The following is a 21,218-nucleotide window of genomic DNA, read 5'->3' on the forward strand; positions in this document are numbered from 1 at the left end:
CATGGAATAAATGCTCAAATGGCAATCCAGACAGCAATGATGTCCAGAGCAGCAAGGTGATGATGCATTCAGGTGTCCTTTACAGCACAGGACATTTGGGCTTTGAATGCAGTTAGTGTGTCATCTTTGACCTCGTGTTACTCACAACATGTGAAAAAAAAGTCGTTTAAAAAGAGGAAGTCGAAGAAGACAACAAAAGGCCCTCCGCCAGATAAAAGAGCATCTACAAAACAGCGGGAAGCAAATGACTGTACTGAGCTCGTGTGTGCCGAAATAGAGCAAAGATTGAAAACCTGCCAAGATAAAGACAAAGGGCCCCGTTTGAAGTGTCACTTTTTGCTGCGATACTGTCACAAAACAAATGGCAGCCTTGACAGCTCCTGGCCGCTTTGAACGCCTGGCAGTCATCTTTTATTCACAAATGCAGATTTTATGCCTTTTACAGCCCAGATTGTAACCTGTTGTTAAGCGCCCGCTTCCCCCCGATCTTGTGTTGAATTATTGACATCTACATAATGTACAGATGGAGAGAGCGTGAGGAGGGTGGCTGACTGGGAAAGCGGGAGGGAAGAGGAAGAAGAGATTTTTCACAGCGAACAAAACAAATGTGGCGGGCCTTCAGTCGGGACTTCATCCACATCGTAATATCGCCACTATCACATCACAGTTCTAGAAACCATCAAAACTATTCCAAAAAACAATGTCAAAAGGTTAGGGTTTAGGGCAAGGGTTAAGGTTTCACATTGGGGGTTTTAGCCTGGGTTTTGGTTTGTTGTTTGGGTTTTAACCCTTTCAAGGACAGCGGTTACTACAGTGGACAGCTTTTCATTAGCATTTCATTGCCAACCTTAGAGATTCAAAATGTGAATTCTAACTAAAAGAAAAAAAATCTAGCTTTGCTCTGAGCAACAAATCAAGCAAAATGCTGATATCATTGATCATTGAGAGCCAGCGCTTTGGCCCTAGGAGGATGAATTTTGAAATTCAGGTGGTTCAAGAAACAGTCCCATTGCTTATGTAGTTTAAGTTACATCAGCCAGGAGTGCTGACACTGAAGAATAGTTTGACATGGCGACAAATACAGGCTAAAAAAAAAAAAAGCGAACATACGTAACAGAAATGTTTCAAAATGAAGAAAAGAGACCATATCCAGTCTCGAAAATGTCATGGTGTGGTCTTGACGACAACACTACGATTAGGAATAAAATAATATAATTTCATGGAATAATATTAGAATTTAGGTTGTAAATGTAGGGCTTCTGGTTTGTGTTAAGGCCAGCAGAGAACACCTACAACTGCATTTTGTTGTATTATAACATGCTTTCATGTGTATGAGCTCAAGCTGTGAATCTTCATATGCAAATACCCCCCCACCTCCCACCCCCTCTCTCCCTCCCTCTCTCTCTCTCTCTCTCTCTCTCTCTCTCTCTCTCTCTCTCTCTCTCTTATCTGGCTGCAGAGTGAGTTACAACTCGCATCAGCCAAGCAGACAGCCGGGCAACTGGTCCACCTTCGTGCCTTAAATCACAGCGGCTCCAGAGGGAGGTTGGATAGTGGGGGAGAAGGAAGGGGAGAGGAAGCGGAATAAAATAACAACATTAAACCACCTTTTCACCATGATGCCCCACATCCTTCAGGGTGGCAATAGCTCAGGCATTCTTTCAGTAAACAAAGCCTTCTGTGACATTTGAATGAGGCAGAGCGATTGAAAAATTAAAAAAAGACGGGAAATGGCGTGGATGATCATGTGAGTCTTCTTGACCGCAGCAATTGTTTGAGTATGTTAAATGTCAATCGAAAAATGATGTCACGTGCTAAATTGACAGATGGGCCGTAATCAGTCTTTTAACATAATGGAGTACAAATACTTCAGTACTTGGGATTTTCACATATCATAATTAAGCCACTGCCACTCCTTCTGGTGTGCGTGACTTGGTCACCAAGGGCCAGTGTAATACAGTCATTCATACACACACGATGAAGAACCTCACAACTACTGTAGCTGCTCGTATTGTGTGACTCGGTAAGCCGATGTAGTATTCGTTGTTGTTGAATACATGCTTGTCAGTATTGCTACATTATTACATGTGTTGATGCACCATTCACGGTCACATATCTATTGCTCAAAGCATTATAACACCACCACATAGATGCTTCACGTTAAGCCTGTCTATGGTATTTTTGCATTGTGTTGTTTGTGAGCATTGAGATCAACTGTATTTTAACCAGTGAACTGCTTCTTGTGTTCAAATACAAGTTAATAAATGTTCAGAACCATAGCAATGCCATTGCTAAGGTTCTGAACATTTATCGTTATTTGCTTAACGGTGTGTTGGCATTAAGCTAGCATGGGCATCATTATGGAAACGTTGTTTGGTTGTTTTAAATACAGAACGTGGCATTCTCCTTTTACATGTTAAGTGTGACAGTAAACTTCGACTGGGAGTGGCATTAAATAGCTCAAATCTTTTTTTTGAAGAACGGTCCTGTGAGTTTTAGCTCGCAAGTCAAAGCAAAAAATTCTCTCAAAGAAAAATGAGAATCTGGTGAGCGAGCATAGCGAATGATTCCCAACATCAGCTGAAAGTTTATGATGAAGGCAGTCAGAAGGATGCCAAAAATGACTCATTCTCTCAAAATGTAAATTAGTGACAAGAGTTACCACAAGGTTGTTTAAACTGGAGGACGTGTCACTCTTCGCTCATTTTGCAACTTTACCCTTGGGAAAAAATGGAAAATAAATGGTTGCTTGGGTACAAGCTGTCTGATGGGCTGCTTGGTCAAAATTATTTTGGATGATGTGTATATTTAAAACGCACTCAAAGCATGCTCTAGAAAATTGGACCGTGACATCCTTGACTCTATTTTTCACTCTCACACACACAAGCACAGAAATCTCACCCCACTTTTTACTCATCACTCGCACTTGATCCACTCTCTTGCGAGTCGGTGTCAACTTGTGTTTCCACCTCAGTGTCACAGCATCACACAGAACACGCACACGCACGCACACACGCATACATTCAAACGTCACCCCGTTTCTCACCAATCACTCGCACTTGCTCGACTCTTTTGTGAGTCAGTGTCAACTAGTGTTTTCACCTCAGTGTCACGGCATCACAACACATCCACACACATAGACACGCAAGCAGGGATGCACACATAGAGAGGCTGGCTTAAGTTAACGTTGTGTGACACCCTCTCAGCCCTGATTCCAGGTCAGTCATTTGTGCTTCATCGTGCCCTATAGCGGATAAAAAGATTGGAAGAGATTATTCCACTACTTTTGATTGACAAAATATGGCGGGCCAAAAGGACGTACTGTATAGGCTAATAATCCCTTGTTTCTTGCAGGAGTTAGTTCCAGATCACCCCAGTGATTGAAAGTGCACTGATGGCTGACTCTAACTTTAACCTCCTGTGGAGAGATTAGTTTGAGCTAACTAGTGGCGCTGGACTAAATAAAATTAGCTAACAATGTTTACTTTACCATCGATGTGCAGTGGTGTAACTTGAGCCTGTTGTGCTTTGCAATAGACACATTGCTCTTTATCTTCTTATGGGAAGTCAGGTCAAAAATGTTTTTTACAGAATGTTCTATGCGCCTCCACTCATCTAAATGTGGTATTCTGATTAATGTGCTGTTTGTGGAATATTAAATCATGCAGCAAAATCTACCCGTTTTTACCCATCTCAGTGGCGGCCATTTTGCCACTTGCTGTCAACTGAAAATGACACACCAGCGTCTAAGGTAGTGGTACTTAACCTTGTTAAAGGTACTGAATCCAACCAATTCATATGCAGTTCACCGAACCCTTCATTACCGAAAAATAAAAATCTGAGTCAAGTTAAATGGCCAAAGGGGTACAAATGACTTTGTGTGTGTGTGTGTGTGTGTGTGTGTGTGTGTGTGTGTGTGTGTGTGTGTGTGGTGAGCTGTTAACAAATATGTGCTGAGAGTGGCCTAATTGGAGTTAATTGGCCATCTGTCTAAGCTCAGTAGAGACAGGGTCATTAACAGACACAAGTAGTCCAGCCACAGGGGGAAACACCATCACTCACTCTCCACATTTTCCTCTTCTCCTCCTCGTCTATTAAAAAAAACAGTAACTGACAACGAAATAAATAATAATTACCACTATTGTCACAAAACGCGACGTTTCTATTGAAACGCGGCGCTTTTGTGTCACGAGGACAGGTAGTTGTAAAAAGGGAGAACATTTTTCATCGGTTAGTGGTTTGTGCTTCCCTCTGGTGGGTAAATGCAACGGCTGCATCCAAAAGCGTTGATCCGATAACATTTTATTTTAATGAACGCTTGGGGGGGATAATAATGAAACACGGTAACAAAATCAAACATATAACATTCAAGTGTTTCAGATTCAGCTAATTGCAAAAGTGCATTCTTTCGAAATAAAATACATTCATTTTTTTTAGGAGTAGCCTAGAAAAATTATTCAAAGCTATTATTATCAATAATTACTCTCGTATTGTGTTTTGTTTAATTTCCTCAATAATGTAACATGAAACTTATTTCCAACAATAACACATGTATATTATTATTATTATTATTATTACTGCATAACATACACCATAAACTACAATTAAATAAGATTAGCTACAGAGAGAAATCATTATTGGCATTTAAACGAAATATAACAACAACAACAACAACAATAATAATAATAATAGGCATCGATCGGTTATTCCCCCCAAAAAACATGTTTAAAGTTCACAAATTTTTGAGAAGAATGTAGAAAATAGCTCAAGAGACTGTTATCTATTTTAATGATAAATAATGAACCAATTATTTACTAAATACAGTACATAAACAATATTTGTAAAATGATTTATTGTACTAATAAAATTAAATTGTAAACTTTTACATACCTTTTAAATTAACAATTTCATTATATATATTTGATCATCTAACGCGTTTCACAAGCGATTCAGTCTAAGAAGAAATTAAATGAAAAAGGAGAAGTTTGCAACCGCAATGTAGTTACCAGATAAGCTAACAGCTAGCTAAGCGTCTTGCATTTCTTCTTTTACTGCTACACTTTCTTCTTCTTTTATGTTTCTTGGCAGTCCGGGTGCCCCTGTGGTTCTGTACTTTCTTCTATAGGCCAGTCTTGGTACGACAACACATAGTCATATACTGTCGTTGTACACTACGCACAATGAAAGCACTAAGCACACGTTCGCCAATTTTTCCCCTGATAAAATCGGACAACGTTATAAAAAAAAAGTTGTCATGTGTGTCCAGTGTCCCCACTTGTTTATTACAACTCCCCAACTGCGATAGTGTAACTTCCCTTTCCTCCACTCGGTGTCGCTGGTTTAGCAACTAGCCGGGCTTGAAGCTAACCGACTTTAGTCAATAGGGCTCTGGGCCGGCATCTGGAAATGTCTCCGGAAGTGCCACAGCTACAGCAGACCGGCTTACGAGAAATTTGATTTATAATACGTTTCCACTAGCCGCAAACCGCGGGGGGTGTTTTGATTTTTGAGTGCGATGAGATGGACTAAAGGACACGTTATTCGCGGAAGGCTGGTGGAACGCTTAGCCGCCTTATGCTAACTAGCTCGGTGTCATTAACCTCGCTGGCCGGCTCGGTAAATATTGCCCTCCTCTTCAGGACTCATTTTATGCCTTTATATATTTGAACGGCAACAAGAGGAGTGTGAAATGGACTGCTTAATATTTCATTCCACGCTTTAACACTCAAGTTTTTCGTGGGCTAACAACGACCGCATTGTTTTCCCCTCCTCCTCCCTCTCCTCATGTTTGAAATGGAGACCCATGTTTCGTGCCTTTTCCCTGAGATCCTGGCCATCATCTTCAGCTACCTGGACGTGAAAAACAAAGGACGGGTGGCCCAGGTGTGCGCGGCGTGGAGGGACGCGTCCTACCACAAGTCGGTGTGGCGGGGGGTGGAAGCCAAGCTGCATCTACGCCGGGCCAACCCTTCCCTCTTCCCCAGCCTGCAGGCGAGGGGCATCAAAAAGGTCCAGATCCTCAGCTTGAGACGTAGTTTGAGCTACGTGATTCAGGGGATGCCCCACATCGAGAGCCTGAACTTGTGCGGCTGCTTCAACCTGACAGACAACGGGCTGGGCCATGCCTTCGTGCAGGACATCCTGTCGCTGCGGGTTCTCAACCTGAGCCTGTGCAAGCAGATCAGCGACTCTAGTCTGGACCTCATCGCCCGGTACCTGAAGAACCTGGAGGTTCTGGAGTTGGGCGGATGCAGCAACATCACCAACATGGGGCTCCTCCAGGTGGCCTGGGGGCTGCGCCGGCTCAAGAGCCTCAACCTGCGCAGCTGCCGCCACGTGTCAGACGTGGGCATCGGGCACCTGTCAGGCATGACGCGCAGTGAGGCGGAAGGCTGCCTGGCGCTGGAGAAGCTCACACTGCAGGACTGCCAAAAGCTCACCGACCTGTCGCTCAAGCATGTGGCCAAGGGCCTGGGCGGGCTTAAGATGCTCAACCTGAGCTTCTGCGGTGGCATCTCAGACGCCGGCATGATCCACGTGTCCCGCATGAGCCAGCTTGGCAGCCTCAACCTGCGCTCGTGCGACAACATAAGTGACACAGGCATCATGCACCTGGCCATGGGCTCGCTGCGTCTGTCGGGCTTGGACGTGTCCTTCTGTGACAAGATCGGCGACCAAAGCCTGGCGTACATGGCGCAGGGCCTCTACCGGCTCAAGTCGCTGTCGTTGTGCTCGTGCCACGTGAGCGACGACGGCATCAACCGCATGGTGAGGCAAATGCACGAACTCAAGACGCTCAACATTGGACAGTGCGTGCGAATCACCGACAAGGGCCTGGAGCTCATCGCCGACCACCTGACGCAGCTGACGGGCATCGACCTGTATGGATGCACCAAGATCACCAAGAGGGGCCTGGAGAGGATCACGCAGCTGCCCTGCCTCAAGGTGCTCAACCTGGGTTTGTGGCAAATGACAGACAGCGAGCGCGTCAGGTGAAAACAACTTTTCACGGACACTAAACTATTGAGGGAGAGAGCGGCGAGACGTTTGGCGGTTTTGGGTTCCAATCTCGAGTCCATCCCTCGCCCTTTGCATTTGTTGTCTCGGGGTACACTGGCTCCCACACACATTCCAAAACATGTTAACTTCATCGAAGACTAAATTGTCCATATGTGTGAGTGGTTGTTTTTCTACAGTATATGCGCCCTGCGATTGGCTGGCCACCAGTCCAGGGGGTGCACTGAACTCTCCTGTGACTAGGCATGGGCTAGATTCTGATGGGATGATAACCATGAGCATTACAGTATTATATTTACAGCTCTAAAATGACCTTTTTTACAATCATTTAAGTAAATAAAAACTTGGGTTGGGTATCGATTTAGATTTCCAAAATCGATTCGATTTACGATTCACTTTGACTGATTTTCGATTCAGTTAAGGATTTCACGCAGTACCGATTTCACTTTCATATGGAATACATTCCTAGGACAAGCAACGTTAGAAATAGTAGAAACTCTATGCTCTAACGTGGTGCATTAGTATGAATATATCTTAATATATGAATAGTATACATTAATAATTTAACCCAATGCAATAAAGCATACATGATAAAAATAATCATGTATGCTTTATTGAATATAACATGTTCATTAAATAAATCAATTCCAACCACAGGCTGTGTAAATAAAGTGGCAAAAACACACCGTAATCTCATTCCATTTACATTCCTGACTGTGACAAAGTTTCAGTTCTTGCTGTCTTCATGTTTTTGAAGACCCCAAAACCTCCAGACATTTGCCTTCCAGCTTGTTGCCACTGCTTTAAGTGCTTCCGCCATGCTGTTTTGATATGCTACTCTCGCATAGTGATGAGATCTCGCATGATGCGAGAAGTCTCACGAATTTATGGGAAAAAGATGTATTGAAAGGATCGATTCATGGTTTTATGAATCGATAGTGAGCCAAGAAAAAAACATTTGATTTGATTCATCGATTTAAAAAAAAACCAGCCCTAATAAAAACACCCGTTTTTTTCCATTGACCACAATCTATTCTCTTTTTAAACAAAATATAGAATATATAGTGTAGAAGAAATGTGTGTCATATTAACCAAGTTCAAATAAGTAATTGACATTGTTCTTCTGTTTTAAATCTTTTCAGTAAGTGTCCCATCACTCTTGAGCTATTATTGTTAAAGTAGACCCAGTGGGCTACTCATGTTGTCCTTGGGCTGTTGGCACTTTTTTTTTTTCTTCTCCAAAAAGAAAGATGACCTCGTTACTGGTGACAGCCAGTAACATGATTGAAACCTTGAGTTTTTGAAACCGCGTAAACCATCAAACCGATAATCAGCCCATGCCTACCTGTGACCCAGATCAATAGAAGCGCTATTAAAAAAAATGTTTCTTTTTTTCAGCAGCACGGCAGGCTAGTCGTTAGCATGTCTGCCTCTCAATCAAATGTTCAGGGTTCAAATCTCAGCTATAGCCTTCCGATGTGGAGTTTACATGTTCTCCCCGTGCTTACGCAAGTTAATTGAAGACTCTAAATTGTCCATAAGTGTGAATGTCAGCTTGTCTACAGCAGGGGTGCCCAAGTACGGTCCTCGAGAACCCCCATCTAGCCTGTTTTAGATGTCCGCCTCCTCCATCTCTCCTGATTCAAACGATCAGCTCATCAGCAAGCATTCCCGAAGCCTAATAACAATCCTGATCGTTTGAATCAGATGTGTTGGATGAGGGAGACATCTAAAACAGGACCGGGCATGGGCATCGCTGGTCTACAGTGTATGTGCCCTGTGATTGGCTGGCAACCAGTCCAGGGTGTGCCCCCACCTCTTACCCAAAGTCAGCTGAGATTGGCTGGAGCAACTTAATCGTGTGTACAGTTGTTTAGCTACCTCTCCCGCACACACACAGCAGTGCCTACAGCTCAGTACTAGATGTTAACTTTGCATATTTTTGCAACTCCAGCACAAATTCTGCCCTTGGTACAAACTAAAAAAAAAAAAAAATCATGGTAATAATAATAATAGGTCGGCATTTTCATTCTTAAGGCTGGCATAGCTACTGGAATTTGTACTCCTTTTTTGGCTGTTGTATTTTTTTAACAAGCAATATTTTTGTATGGAATAATTTTGTACTTCAAATTGAAGTTGTTTATACGTTGGTGTAGAATGCGGCGGCGACGTTCCAAGAGGACAACACACAAAATGAAAATTCACTCTGCCCCAGAACTGCGGCCTTGTGGCTGACGGTTATTAAGGCTTTATGCAACAAAGAAGCAAAAAAAAAAAAAAAACTGTTCAGTGGATTTTTTTTTCTCACGAGGAGCTTCCAACGATAGTCTTGAGTATTTGTTAAAAAAAAAAAGTAACAGTAATTTAAGATGTTTTATATTCATACTGTAGTGATATTTATGAATAAAGATGGAAATATGTTTCTCTTGAATCTCGCATCTGTGTAGTTTTTCAAAATAACATGAATACACACACTGGCACATTCAAAACTTTTCAGCCTCCCCGAGTTAATACTGAGCAGGACCACATTTTCTGCGGTTTTTGGGGGATGTATGAATGTTGTTCCACTTCACTAGTGTGTCCCACTTGGTGGTAATCCTTCACCCAAAAAGAAAAAAAATGTATCTGCTTGAAGCCTAAAATGTAGCAAAAAGTTCAAGGGGGCCGAATTCTTTCACAAGCAACTGTATAGGTGTTTGTACATGTATATTCACAGTTAGTCTATGTATGTATAAATACATAGGTACTGTGTATACAGTATTTTAATTTACTGGTACCTGTATATTATGTGTACACAGTATTCCCCACAATGAGTGAAAAACACGTTATAGAAATGCATTATATTGCTTTGTAGCATTTACAGTACCGGGTAATTTATTTTTTTCAAGGTCTTTGTGTGGGATGTATATAGATATAGATAGATATACAGGATAGAGATATAGAGATCCATCTCTATAGAGATAGTCATAGATATATGGAGATAGAGATATCTTTGGAGAGAGAGATAGACAGCTATCTATAGATAGGTATCTATAGAGAGAGAGATTCAACAAAAGCAAAGAAATAAGGCTTATAATTTATTTATTTACATACATACAAAATCCAAACACCTCACAAATATGGTCAGGTTTTTGTTTTTTTGCAACACATCCAAGGCTGAACATGTTTCTTTTACAAATGCCAAAACAAAGGAATTCTTCTGAATAATAATACAAAATTGAAAAATAAAGTCACTTGAATTCCTCAACAGACTTGTTTAAGAGATGAGACGAGACATTAAGGCAAATGCAAGGACACACACACACACACACACACACACACATGCTGAACGGAAAGTAAACACATACACACATTTGGTCGTTGTGGTGGCCAGTCCACATTTGAATTTATGAAGCAAGTACATACAAGTTTGTTTCCTAGGCTGGAGTTGTATTTTCTCCCCAAGCCTCCCATAGAGTACAATACAGAGGGACCGGCAAAGTCCAACAGTGAACATTTCTTTTCCCCAGAAGAAAATCTTGACCAAGCTACACATTACTGTGATTATGAGTATTATAATATAGGCATGTCTTTACTTGGAGTGGGATTGGTTACAGCAAAAGTAAAACTACCGGTATTTAATGTAAGGAATTGCATAACCTAAGTTTAATTTCTGTTCCTGTGCTTGTTACATTTTTTCATGACAGCGTCTTTTCTATAAAGGACTACAGCTATCGAATCATTTTAGGATCAAGTATTCAACTGATCATCATCACCATCAATTGAATTACTGTTGAAAAATGGATTTTGTTTTCTCAAACACAGTAATGTGCAGGGTGCAGGTATTATTTTTGTTTACTTGGGGATTGCTGACATTAAGTAATATCTGAGACTTTGAGTGTATGCAGCTTTAAAAGGCGGGACTAGCCTGGTGAGTGACATGGGTGTCAGTGGATGAGAGTGTAGTTAGCAAGTCTGTGTGTTTGCGTGACTGAGTTTTTGCCATCAGCAGCACGTGTATGAAATGCCAAAGCAGATATTTTGTCTCTTTTTGTTAAATGTAATCAAATTATTGAAGTTATTCAATTAATTGTTGCAGCCCTATACAAAAAAAGCCGAAGAAAAAGCAAAAGGTACATAATGGTTTGGTGTGAAGTCCAAACTGGGACTTTGGAGGTGCCAGTGTAACTGAAAAGAGCTTAACATTGTAATGTCAGGCTTGTATGGAACTCACTGACAATCAACACGAAATGTTCAAAACAACACCAAACAGTACTCTCTCCCCATCACGCAATCACATGATTTGGATACATTTTCTTTTCCTTAGTGACGCACACAACTTTCTGTCCGGAGCCGCTCATTCCTCGGGATTCTGTGCAAACATTCAATGTACAGCCATACAGTTAACATTTATACATATCTATGCACTTATATTCATATATTTCTATCGAAGATTCTGCAGACTTTAGTCAGCAGAACTCACACGCACATTTTGTCTCTGTGACAAAAGTAAACAGCACTGTTTCTTATTTTTTGTTATTCTTTTTAAAACCTCCAAAAATAATGCACGACATGGCCCACTTATCTCAATTCAGTCACAGCACATGTTAAATATCACTTTATTTACAAACTGATGTTAAAAAGTCTAATTGAAAGAGCCCTGAAGAGAACACTGAACGAAATTAGGGAGCCATTGCTTACTTTTTGTTGCATTTGGCCAACTGAACATTTTGGACCTTCTAACATCCATTAGGAACTTGAGATCAACGCCAAATAGACCACGGGAACAAATTCTTACATCATGCCTTGATAGCACCAATAGTACAGGAAAAAAAGAAAAAAAAAACATCCCTGGGCTAGGTCCGCAACTGCCCCACTCCCCAACCTCTCATACATGCTCCAAGGCCACTAAAACGTTCTCAAAAGAAACTTTGCATACCTCATAACAAGTGTGCAAAACCATACACAGAATAACAGGGTAAAAATGCCTTATTTGCCCCTCCCTCAGTCTCTCTCATCCTTATATTAAGGAGACATATTATGGAAATTGACTTTTTAGTGTCTTACATAGAAATGCGGTGGTCGCTAGACTTACGAGTCAAATTCCAAACTTGGTACTCAATTGACTCAATGATAAAATAAATTTTTCCCAATGAAATGAATTGAAAAGTCAATATCCGTTCCAGAAAAAAAAAGTAATATAATGTGAATTTTGTTTTCCTAAACGAAAATATAAATTGAGGTTTCCTGTCCAAAATTGTACATCCCTTCTCACTAAGTCATTTGGCAAAAAAAGTGAGACAAGAGGGTTTAGAATTGTCCCTAATGTAGCCACAAAGTCGCCAAATTAGCAACACTGAGTAGCTGCTGACTTCCTTGTATGCCTGAACACTGACCTTGGCCATCATGGTAACGGAAACCATACTTGGCGTTTTCAACTGGAACATGACACTGTGCTGTCTTTGACAGTTATGTATTTTGATCAAAGAACATAACAGCGCTTTTATTAGGGAACTTTTAAATTGGGGGGGAGCAAAAATGAATAATAGTCTCCTTTAAAAGAACTTCAGAGAAGGACCCCTCTTTATGGCCCTGATCCTGACAAGTCCCAAAAGATCTAATCCTAAAAATCCGCGGCTTTGAAGACTGGATGAATGTGAGTGTTCATGCTTGTTTGCCTCTAAGTGCTCTGCCATTGGCTGGCGACCAATGAGGGTGTACCCTTCTCTCCCCAAAAAATCAGCGAAGAGAGGCTCCAGTTACATGCCACCCAAATGAGCACAAGTGCTATGGAAAATTCATGTGTTTGACTGTAGAAGTTCGACTGCATCCTCCAAATGTGCAATAATGTTGTGTCATGTTAAATATTGTGCTCTTTCTTTGACTTGTGTCTTACAGTTCAAATAAGAATAAAATGCCATCAAAATGGGACAGGAAAGCACTTTCAAGTTAGTTTTGGGAAGAAACCTCCGGTGTTGTAACCCCGTGGGGAGAGCCTTATAAATGTTGGAGGTGAAATTGGGTCTATCGCCGGGGGGGTTGTGAGGACCAAACCTGGGCCGCTCCCATGGGTCAGCACGACTCCTCCAGCGCATTGACAACCTGCTCCAAGATGTCAGGGCAGCAGTCGGCGATCTGCTGCAGGACACAGTTGGCGTACTCCTGCAGCTCACTGCTCTCCTTTTCGCACAGCTCCAGCTCCTTCTCCAACTGGACACCGGAAGGCAGCGGGTCAGCAACATGATTCGGTTTAATGCATGTACTGTATTAGAATGGGTTTTTTTTGGAGGGGGGGGGGGGGCTGTCTCTTTCAATGTCAATTTCAAGTCACACATACTGCTTCCCGTATGACTATTTAAACTGACAGAGCACATCAAACTTCAGACACCCAAATTGGCATGCTTGTCCTCTACCTGTTCCACCGGCATCTTCAGGAGCTCCTCCTCCCAGTTATCCGGTTCGCTGCGGTGGTAGTGGGCGGGCGGCGTGTGCTGGCTGAGGATGCTCGGGTCGCGGTCGTAACAGAGGTCGGTCAAGTGGGCGATGTAGAGCTTGAGCTTGCTGCGGTTCTGGCACAGGGCTACAACAGGGGTAATCATCTGTGGGGGAAGAGTTGTCCGACTTTATGCTTCGGTTTAGGTGGGCAACATGAAGACAATGTAAGCACCAGGAGGCGGGTATTCCGTCAGACTGACGGAAAGTCCAAGGTCTGTCTGTCACTGTTTCCATGAGAATTTCAGGCCAACCCGCATGGGGCCCAGTCTGTCTTGCGTCGACGACAACCAATCGGCGTCGAGATTTCCACATCACATGCAGGCGCTGCACAAGCCGACATGCAGCCAAAGCACACACACAGTGGTGATTGGTGAAATAAAAACAATATGGGATATGTCACTGAGGTCTGTGGGACTCAAAAGGTATAAAACATCGTTTTATTTATTTATTTATGCATTTCGTGTGTCGTATTACCAGTAAATCCGTTCTCAAAGCTATTTGGGGACAACTCGGAAGGACCGGGCCTGCCTGAAATACTGACAGCAGCTCACTGACGGACTCACTGCACTGACAATAATATTTCTACCTCCTCCCAACTCGCTACTCTGGCGATATGAGGTGCCAAAAAGATGTGGACATACAGGCAGTGGACCACATTTACTTACGTAAACACTGTTTCACATGACATCTTTTTTTTTTTTTTTTTTTGCTGCACGTCTCTAGACGTCGTACTTTGTGCGCGTGCATGTCATGTCACAGGAAAAAAAAAATCTAAATTTACACCCTGCAGTGTGAACATAGTCTTAGAGTATTGCACTTTCTTTATTTCGGACACTCAAGCGGTGCATGCAGAAACAATTTTTTAAAAAAGCACTTGAGACCAGCACCGATGACGACCACCAACACTGAGGTCAGGAAAATGATGCAACAGTAAAACAACAACAAAGACAAATGCAAGATGAATAATGGGTAAAAAGATAGAATGGCGCAGTGACAAAATGTAAGACACATTAATTATTTTAGACAAGCTCACCCTTGGGAACAAAATGGCAGAGAGAGAGAGAAAGTGAGGGGGGCGGGCACAATGTTGGCTATGCCCAAATACCCTCCTCATCATCCTGTTAGGCCATAATGTAGGCCAGGCGCAGCGTTAGAGAGAATATTTGGTTAGTGTGGCAAGGCAAAGCTGAACATCAGCAGACATGATTATCTTGTTTAATCTGAGATGAGCAGTTAGTGTAAGGATGAATACAGAAACTCGGTTGTTATTTGAGCACGAGTACACTACCTGATCTGGGGAGGGCTTGTGGTTTGTCTGGTCGGGGGCTGTCTTCAGGTGCTCATCCTCATAGTTGTCTGCCATCAACTTCATGCGGTTCTGAGTCTGACCATTAACAACAGAAAAAAATTACACTATACAGACAGTTAGGAACCTATTTTATTTGTTGATATTTCCATTACTTTCCATCTAAATTACTTCAGAAAAGGGATGTCCTAATCCTATTTTTTGCACCCGAGTAGGAGTCATGTCATTTTGAGTATCTGCCAATATTCTAAGAAATATGGTCCATCGAAAATAGTCACAAAAACGAAATGTACGAATATTAATTAATGCTCGCATATGACAGTTTGTATAAAATGCCCAAAGGTTTCGAGTTCCAAGGGAAAGAGAATAGTTCTAAAATCCCTAAAAATAATAATAAAATTAACTTGGGGTGTTCCCTTGTTTTTTTTTTTTTTTAATTACCCAAAAATGTCCAACCTGCTGTACTGTGTATCTGCACCACCCACCTGCTGCTTGAGCTGTTGCACCAGTCGATCTTTCTCTCGCTTCAACAAAGACACTTCGTCCTGGGTCTTTTTCTTCTTGGAGGACGACAATTCCAGCAGGGCAATATTTGCATCCTTCTCACTGATGGCCGCCAACAGCGCCTCCTGCCTGACAGGGTGGGAGTGACAAAAGCGGCTTTTTCCAAAAAAATGCACAGAAATGAGAGAGATCTCTACACAGTGAAAACATTTTTTAAGTGAGGGATTCATTCCAGCCTCCCACCCCACAATTGGTGAAAATTCACTATATAGAGAGTTCCTCGTACATCAGTTGCCAAAAAAGCGGGTTGACACTGTACACGCCACTAAATCCTCTTTCCAGCTGGGGACAACCGGAAATGAATGACATTATTCAATGAATAATTCGCCCTGTTTCAATAATAAGTACTTACTTCATCTCTAGCACCTCCTCCAGGTGCTTTCTGCGCTCGGCTCGCAGGGTGGTGAGGTGGGCTTCCTTTTCGCAGAGAGACTGCTGGGTGGAGGACAGTTTGGCGCGCATGGATTCTAGCTCTTGCTTCACCTTCTCCATGGCCCCTAACAGCTCCTCCATCTTGAAAGACATACACACATCACTTTAAAAAAGAGGAAGACAGAAAAAGTATGTTTTGCCCTGATGAAGTGCTCTGATAAAACATGAGGACAGCTGAATTCTGGTGGAAGTGGGTAAGGGGTAAGTGAGGTAGCATTCAGTGATGGTGGAAGTTTTATTTACCTGTTATTTGCTGATGCTATATACTCAATGAGCACTTTATTAAGTACAACAACACAAGGCAATTAAATCTAATTGATGAACTGCATCATATTCTAATTTATAATATTTGGTTTCATCAATGAGAGAGGCACTAAAGTGGCATTAAATAATCAGAGTTCAAGTGACAAAACGATTTTTTGGGGGCTTTGTGGCACAATTATGTGGCAATGTAAATGGGGGGGAAAATGAAATCAAATCATCTTTTCCCATTTAAATGGTTGAAAAATGTTGATCTATTACGGCTTCCACAAAACACCAACAATAATGTTTGTAATGTATTGTCACGGCCCCTCCCCTGTCCTGCTGGGGCAGTTCCTCAGGCAGGCAGTGGGTGGGGTCCTCTTGAATGGAGCCACCTGGCTCACCGACATAATATAGGTGTGCTCCATTAATCATTCTCCTTTGCTCCCTACCCCCAGGTAACAGTCCTTTTTTTGTTTGATTGGCTGTCTCATTCACACATGATCGCACATTATCTTACTTTCCTCCATGCATTTTGCACACACTTCAGATATTTACATGCCAGACTACAAATCATGCATGATTAAAAGCCGCGAAAGTTAAATTTAGCCATAGCAACACATTTGTACAAGGTACCCACAATTGGCTGCAGGTCTCCACATTATAACATGATATTTGAAAAGAAATCGGTGGCACAGATATATTTCTAAAAACCTTTTGACCGTAAAGACCAGTAGCGGGCCTAACTTGAATATATTGATTTCTCTACAGGGTTTTCACATTATTTTCTGTCTCTAAAGCAAAAAAGGCCACTGTGTATTGCATACGGCTATTCCAATGAGTGTAGAAGAAGTGCTACATGCACATTTCATCGGTAAGAATGCTACAGCACGATCCATTCCAGCCATTGAAGAAAGCACTTTCCTCTTTTTCAAATTTGCTCACAACTCAATAAATAAACAAGTAAGTAAATAGATAGATAAAATGAGCGATGGCTTATCTTGGAAAAAAACAATAAATACATTAAAAAATAAAAACTCCTGATTAAGTTCACTTGTAAGTCGAGATACCACTGAAATTTGGATACCTGTGCATGTGGGCTGTTTCATGCATTTATCAGTGTAAACACAGGCATATCAGACAGTGTGTGTCACTTGAAATGTAAATGGAAATTGGTCACTTACAATGTAAATCCAGGCTAGGGTGTCTACCTAGCTGACATTTTTTCAAATTGTAGATGTAGTTTGAAGGACTGCATCAGACAAAGAGCTTTTTAATAGTTTGAATATTAACCTAGCTATAACTAGGCAAAATATTAGAAAAACCCTCATAACCCAACCTGGAACCATACAAACGCAATGCAGATCTTTTACTGCATTTTATTAGATTTTGTGTACCCAATGTTGTGGCTGTTGAGTATACATAGGTACTCATGACACAACCATAAATATTTTGGTTTTTTAAATTTGAAACTCCATGGTGACTCATAAGCACTGGTGTTTTTATAAGCAAACAACAGGTAAAGAAACATGTAGGTTCGGCAGCAACAAGTCCAACACAATGCAATACAGTGTTCCTTAACTATGCCCTAAAAAGAATTGCCTATGTACGCCACAAGATGGCGGCAGAGGACTACTTAGCTCCTGTACTGACTTCATGTTCCTTGGCACCAAGATGGCACGAAATGGCACCAAAGCAATATTTGTGTATTAGACAGGGCTTTGTCCTAACCCAGCCGCTGGGGGGCAGTGCCCTCCCCTGGGGGTGCACTGTTCCCCAGTGCCGGTCCCAAGCCCGGAGAAATGGGGAGGGTTGCGTCAGGAATGGCATCCGGCGTAAAACTTTTGCCAAGGCGACCATGCGAGTTGGTAGGACGGTTTACAGGGGCGGATGGAAATTACTGACTCGCTGTGGCGACCCCTGAATAGGGACGTGCCGAAAGGAGAAGAAGAAGAAGAAGACAAGGCTTTGTCCTCAGCACTAACACAATGAGAAGGTGAATTTTTCAGCAAATGAAGGAGCAGGTTCCCCCAAAAATAATTTGCAAATCGTGAAATGTGAACATGTCGGGGAGACACTGTAAAGCAAATAACGTCTGAGTTACATTCAGGTTGCATGTGTGCAGAAGATGTTGCTGTTCATGGTACTTTGTCACCACTGAGTGAGGTTCTTTCACACTCACACACACATACAGGGCTCATACCTTAGACCGCGTTAAGTGGGCGCGGTTGGACTCATGCATTGCATTGACTGAGTACTTCTGACAGGCGGTGAGTAGCGGAAAGAGGAAGAAGGAGAGAGAAAAAAATGACAAAAGAACTGAAAGAAGAGGAGGGGCGGCCAGCCAAGAAGAAGGATGTCAATTTAAAAAAAGGATGATGACCACGCCGCTGGTTTTCTTCCAGCCAACAGTGAAACGTGATGACAGTTCTTTGCGCTCGCCATGCCTGTACCTGTTTCTCCTGCAGGGACCTGGCAGCCTCCTCCTGGGCCAGCACCATCTCTCGCTCCGCGGTGATCTGCACACTCTCTCTCAAGGCCTCCTCCAGCTCCTCGATGCGCTCCGACTTCTGACGCAAAGAGTCCTATTGACCCGGAAGAGGCAATCAAAACAAATTCATGTGAATCCTTTGCGCTGAGCGTCACACATACATACACGGCTCACCTTCACCTGCAGCGAGCTCTCTGACATGTTATCCTCACGCTTCTTGGCCTCCTCCATCAGTCGGGCATTTTTGCTTTTCTCCACCTGCTCCTTGTGCTTCAGAGATGCCACCTTCTTTGTCTGGTCTTTCATCTGCCTGTGGGAGGCAACAGACAGACATAGGAGGAATCAACTGGGTTATACTTTGAGAACACCAACTAAAGCAGGGTACACATTTGAGCATTCTCCCTCAGTTGCGAATAAAGGTCGGCACAGGCCCGATTATTGACCGTTTCTAAAACAGCGATTCCCAATCACTCTGGGGCAACATAGTGTGCTGTGATAAATCATCAGGTATGCCTTAAGAAGTTATCCTAATTCAGCTGAATAGTACAAATATTTGTACTTAGGACAAATAATGTATCATTGTTTTGATCCATCCGTAATTTCTGGGTCACTTGAGGCATGCTCATTTTATTTTAGAAAATAAATTCCCCCACTCAATCCGGATTTGCTGCTTGCAAATTCTTGACTTGCCAACAGAAATTGAGATATGAATGCTTGACTGTGGCAATGAACTCAACTCAGCACACTCAAACAATTTGCCACAGTGAACAGGTCTTTTCAAAAGAGGCTTTCACGAGTTTAATACTTCTCACATCTTAAATTTATTGGCAAGCTACACATAAAACAAAGAGAATTACACATGGTGTATTCAAAACAACCAGATAAGTGAAGTCTGTTAACAAAATGCTATTTATCATGAGATAGATCGCCTAACAAATAGACTCGACAGCGGTGTTACAGTGCTTTTTTGGTAGTTTTTTGGTGAGGAGGCTAACGGATTAATGACATATCCATTTATTTCAATAAGGAAAGACAATTTGCGAAAGGAGTGTTTGGAGTTACGAGTATGGTCACGGAACAAATTAAAGTCATATCTTAAGAAACCATTGTACATATTTTTTATAATGCAAATTCATAATGCTTTGTGTTTGGAGATGGATGAAGAGGAAAGTCTGGGCTTCTCTGCGTCAACTGCTGCCCCTGCGACCTAACTTCAAATAAGCTATTGGATGGATGGATGGATGGATGGATGGATGCATGGATCAGGCTTTTTATGAGTCAAATAGCAATGAAAAATTTGGTTCAGTTAATATCTCAGAGTCTCACATATCTTTGTATTTTGTGCCAATGCATTTACATGCCGACCGCAAGCTAACATGCACACTTTTAACCAAAGGCTTCAGTGCTGCATGCAGAGTCCACTGATGCACATAAATTACAAAAAAATTACACACACAAAAAAAAAAACAAACAAACAAATATGCTTCTGCAAGTTAAAAAACAGACAAAATAGTAATTGCGGTGAATGATGAAAATAGTGAAGCAAGCATGTAAGTACATATACTAACCTGGAGGCCAAACTGTCAGGGTGAAGGATTTCCATTGAAAAAGCAAGCCAGAATTAAAAGAGGGTGTACAGTATATACCAATTAGGAGAAGTGAAGTGTAAGAGCGGAGACTTCATGTGCTCTGATAATAACTACAATATCTCACAAGCAAAACGATTTAATTGGCGCCACTGAAGTCCAAGCTAAAGAGAGATGCTATTGAGAAGTAACATAAGTGCTGCATTAAAAAAAAAAAAAAAGTCTTTCTAAAAAGATGGTTCTTCTCAAATTTGATATTCACAGTCATGTTAAGTAATTACTTGACACCATAACAACATTGTGGTTGGATTAGAGTTGAATTTATTTTTAGACCTCTTCGACGCTGCTGTCGTATTCGTTTTTACTTTTTGCTAGTTTTGAATTTATTAATAGCAGAATATATGTATGTGCTATGCCCATTTAATTTCCTTCATGGAATGAAAGTCTTCCTCACTGGTTTGGCAGCTTGTTCTTCGGGGGTCAGCAGGTGAGCTCTCAGCAGACAAAAGCTTACAAAAACAGTTTTGGTGCACTCAAAACACACTTTTGTACAAATCCTGTTTGCCTGTCTACCTGTTTGAACATTGCGCTGGGGCCGCACTTGGCCAATCACGCATTAATTAGTTTAGAAAACGCTATTCAAATAATTGACATTCAATGATTAATCTGCCTTTTGTGTGCACAGGTGCACCCTTTGTGGCTTCTGTTCTTGCTAAAATTTCGAAATCTCCGAGATATGGCGAGGCCATGAGAATGCGAGGGGAGGGGTGTTACTGTTACTAGTGTTAGTGCCTCAACATGGCTATGATCGTGAAAGCAAAACAATGAACTCAAACGTGTGTTCGTTCATTGTTGTCAACTAATATCTGGATTCATTTTAGGCAATTTTTCCTCAATTTTATGGAGGAATTTTCATGAAAATTTGAACATCCAGAATTCCGGGAAAATCTGGAGGACTTTCATCACTAAATATTAGGACTCTTTTTTTTCTGACATTGATCACCTGTATATTGTGATGCATATTGAAATTGAATTATGGCCCAACCCTATCTTCATCTTTTATTGGATTGTGCAAGTGTATTTTATTGGGGGGGGGGGGGGGGGG

General features: G+C 41.9%; 3 protein-coding genes across 10 annotated transcripts in view; 1 reads left to right on the top strand and 2 right to left on the bottom strand.

Annotated features, from left to right (window-relative positions):
* LOC109526760 (genetic suppressor element 1-like) overlaps nt 1-5,077 on the bottom strand; it is a 62,351-nt gene extending 57,274 nt beyond the window's left edge. Inside the window, exon 1 of the mRNA XM_019888235.1 lies at nt 5,007-5,077. The gene's annotated coding sequence lies outside the window, so the exon portion shown is untranslated. The remainder of the gene's footprint in view (nt 1-5,006) is intronic.
* A 259-nt stretch (nt 5,078-5,336) lies between these two features.
* Nucleotides 5,337-8,344, top strand: LOC109526763 (F-box/LRR-repeat protein 14-like). The gene has a single exon (XM_019888240.1). It carries the CDS (start codon nt 5,785-5,787, stop codon nt 6,994-6,996), a length of 1,212 nt encoding a protein of 403 aa, XP_019743799.1. The 5' UTR covers nt 5,337-5,784; the 3' UTR covers nt 6,997-8,344.
* Nucleotides 8,345-10,081: 1,737 nt separating this feature from the next.
* Nucleotides 10,082-21,218, bottom strand: part of LOC109526812 (ELKS/Rab6-interacting/CAST family member 1) — a 23,059-nt gene continuing 11,922 nt past the window's right edge. For 2 of the 8 annotated variants that reach the window (XM_019888335.1, XM_019888336.1), the window contains exons 14-22: nt 20,096-20,107; nt 18,702-18,837; nt 18,490-18,621; nt 18,240-18,296; nt 15,714-15,874; nt 15,283-15,430; nt 14,780-14,875; nt 13,410-13,595; nt 10,082-13,206 (exon numbers count right to left, since the gene is read on the bottom strand). In XM_019888335.1, the coding sequence (XP_019743894.1) occupies nt 13,069-13,206; nt 13,410-13,595; nt 14,780-14,875; nt 15,283-15,430; nt 15,714-15,874; nt 18,240-18,296; nt 18,490-18,621; nt 18,702-18,837; nt 20,096-20,107 (1,066 nt within the window). In that variant the 3' untranslated portion in view covers nt 10,082-13,068. Of the gene's footprint in view, nt 13,207-13,409; nt 13,596-14,524; nt 14,610-14,779; nt 14,876-15,282; nt 15,431-15,713; nt 15,875-18,239; nt 18,297-18,489; nt 18,622-18,701; nt 18,838-20,095; nt 20,108-21,218 lie in introns of those variants that run through there. The other 6 variants (XM_019888337.1, XR_002170417.1, XM_019888338.1 and 3 more) reach the window with 6 other exon arrangements.

The sequence above is a fragment of the Hippocampus comes genome, unplaced genomic scaffold, assembly GCF_001891065.2.
Source record: "Hippocampus comes isolate QL1 unplaced genomic scaffold, H_comes_QL1_v1.1 scaffold112, whole genome shotgun sequence".
NCBI lineage: Eukaryota > Metazoa > Chordata > Actinopteri > Syngnathiformes > Syngnathidae > Hippocampus > Hippocampus comes.

What these genes read in the sequence shown, in the direction of transcription:
- LOC109526763 (XM_019888240.1), top strand. Translation starts at nt 5,785, where the DNA reads ATGTTTGAAATGGAGACCCATGTTTCGTGCCTTTTCCCTGAGATCCTG.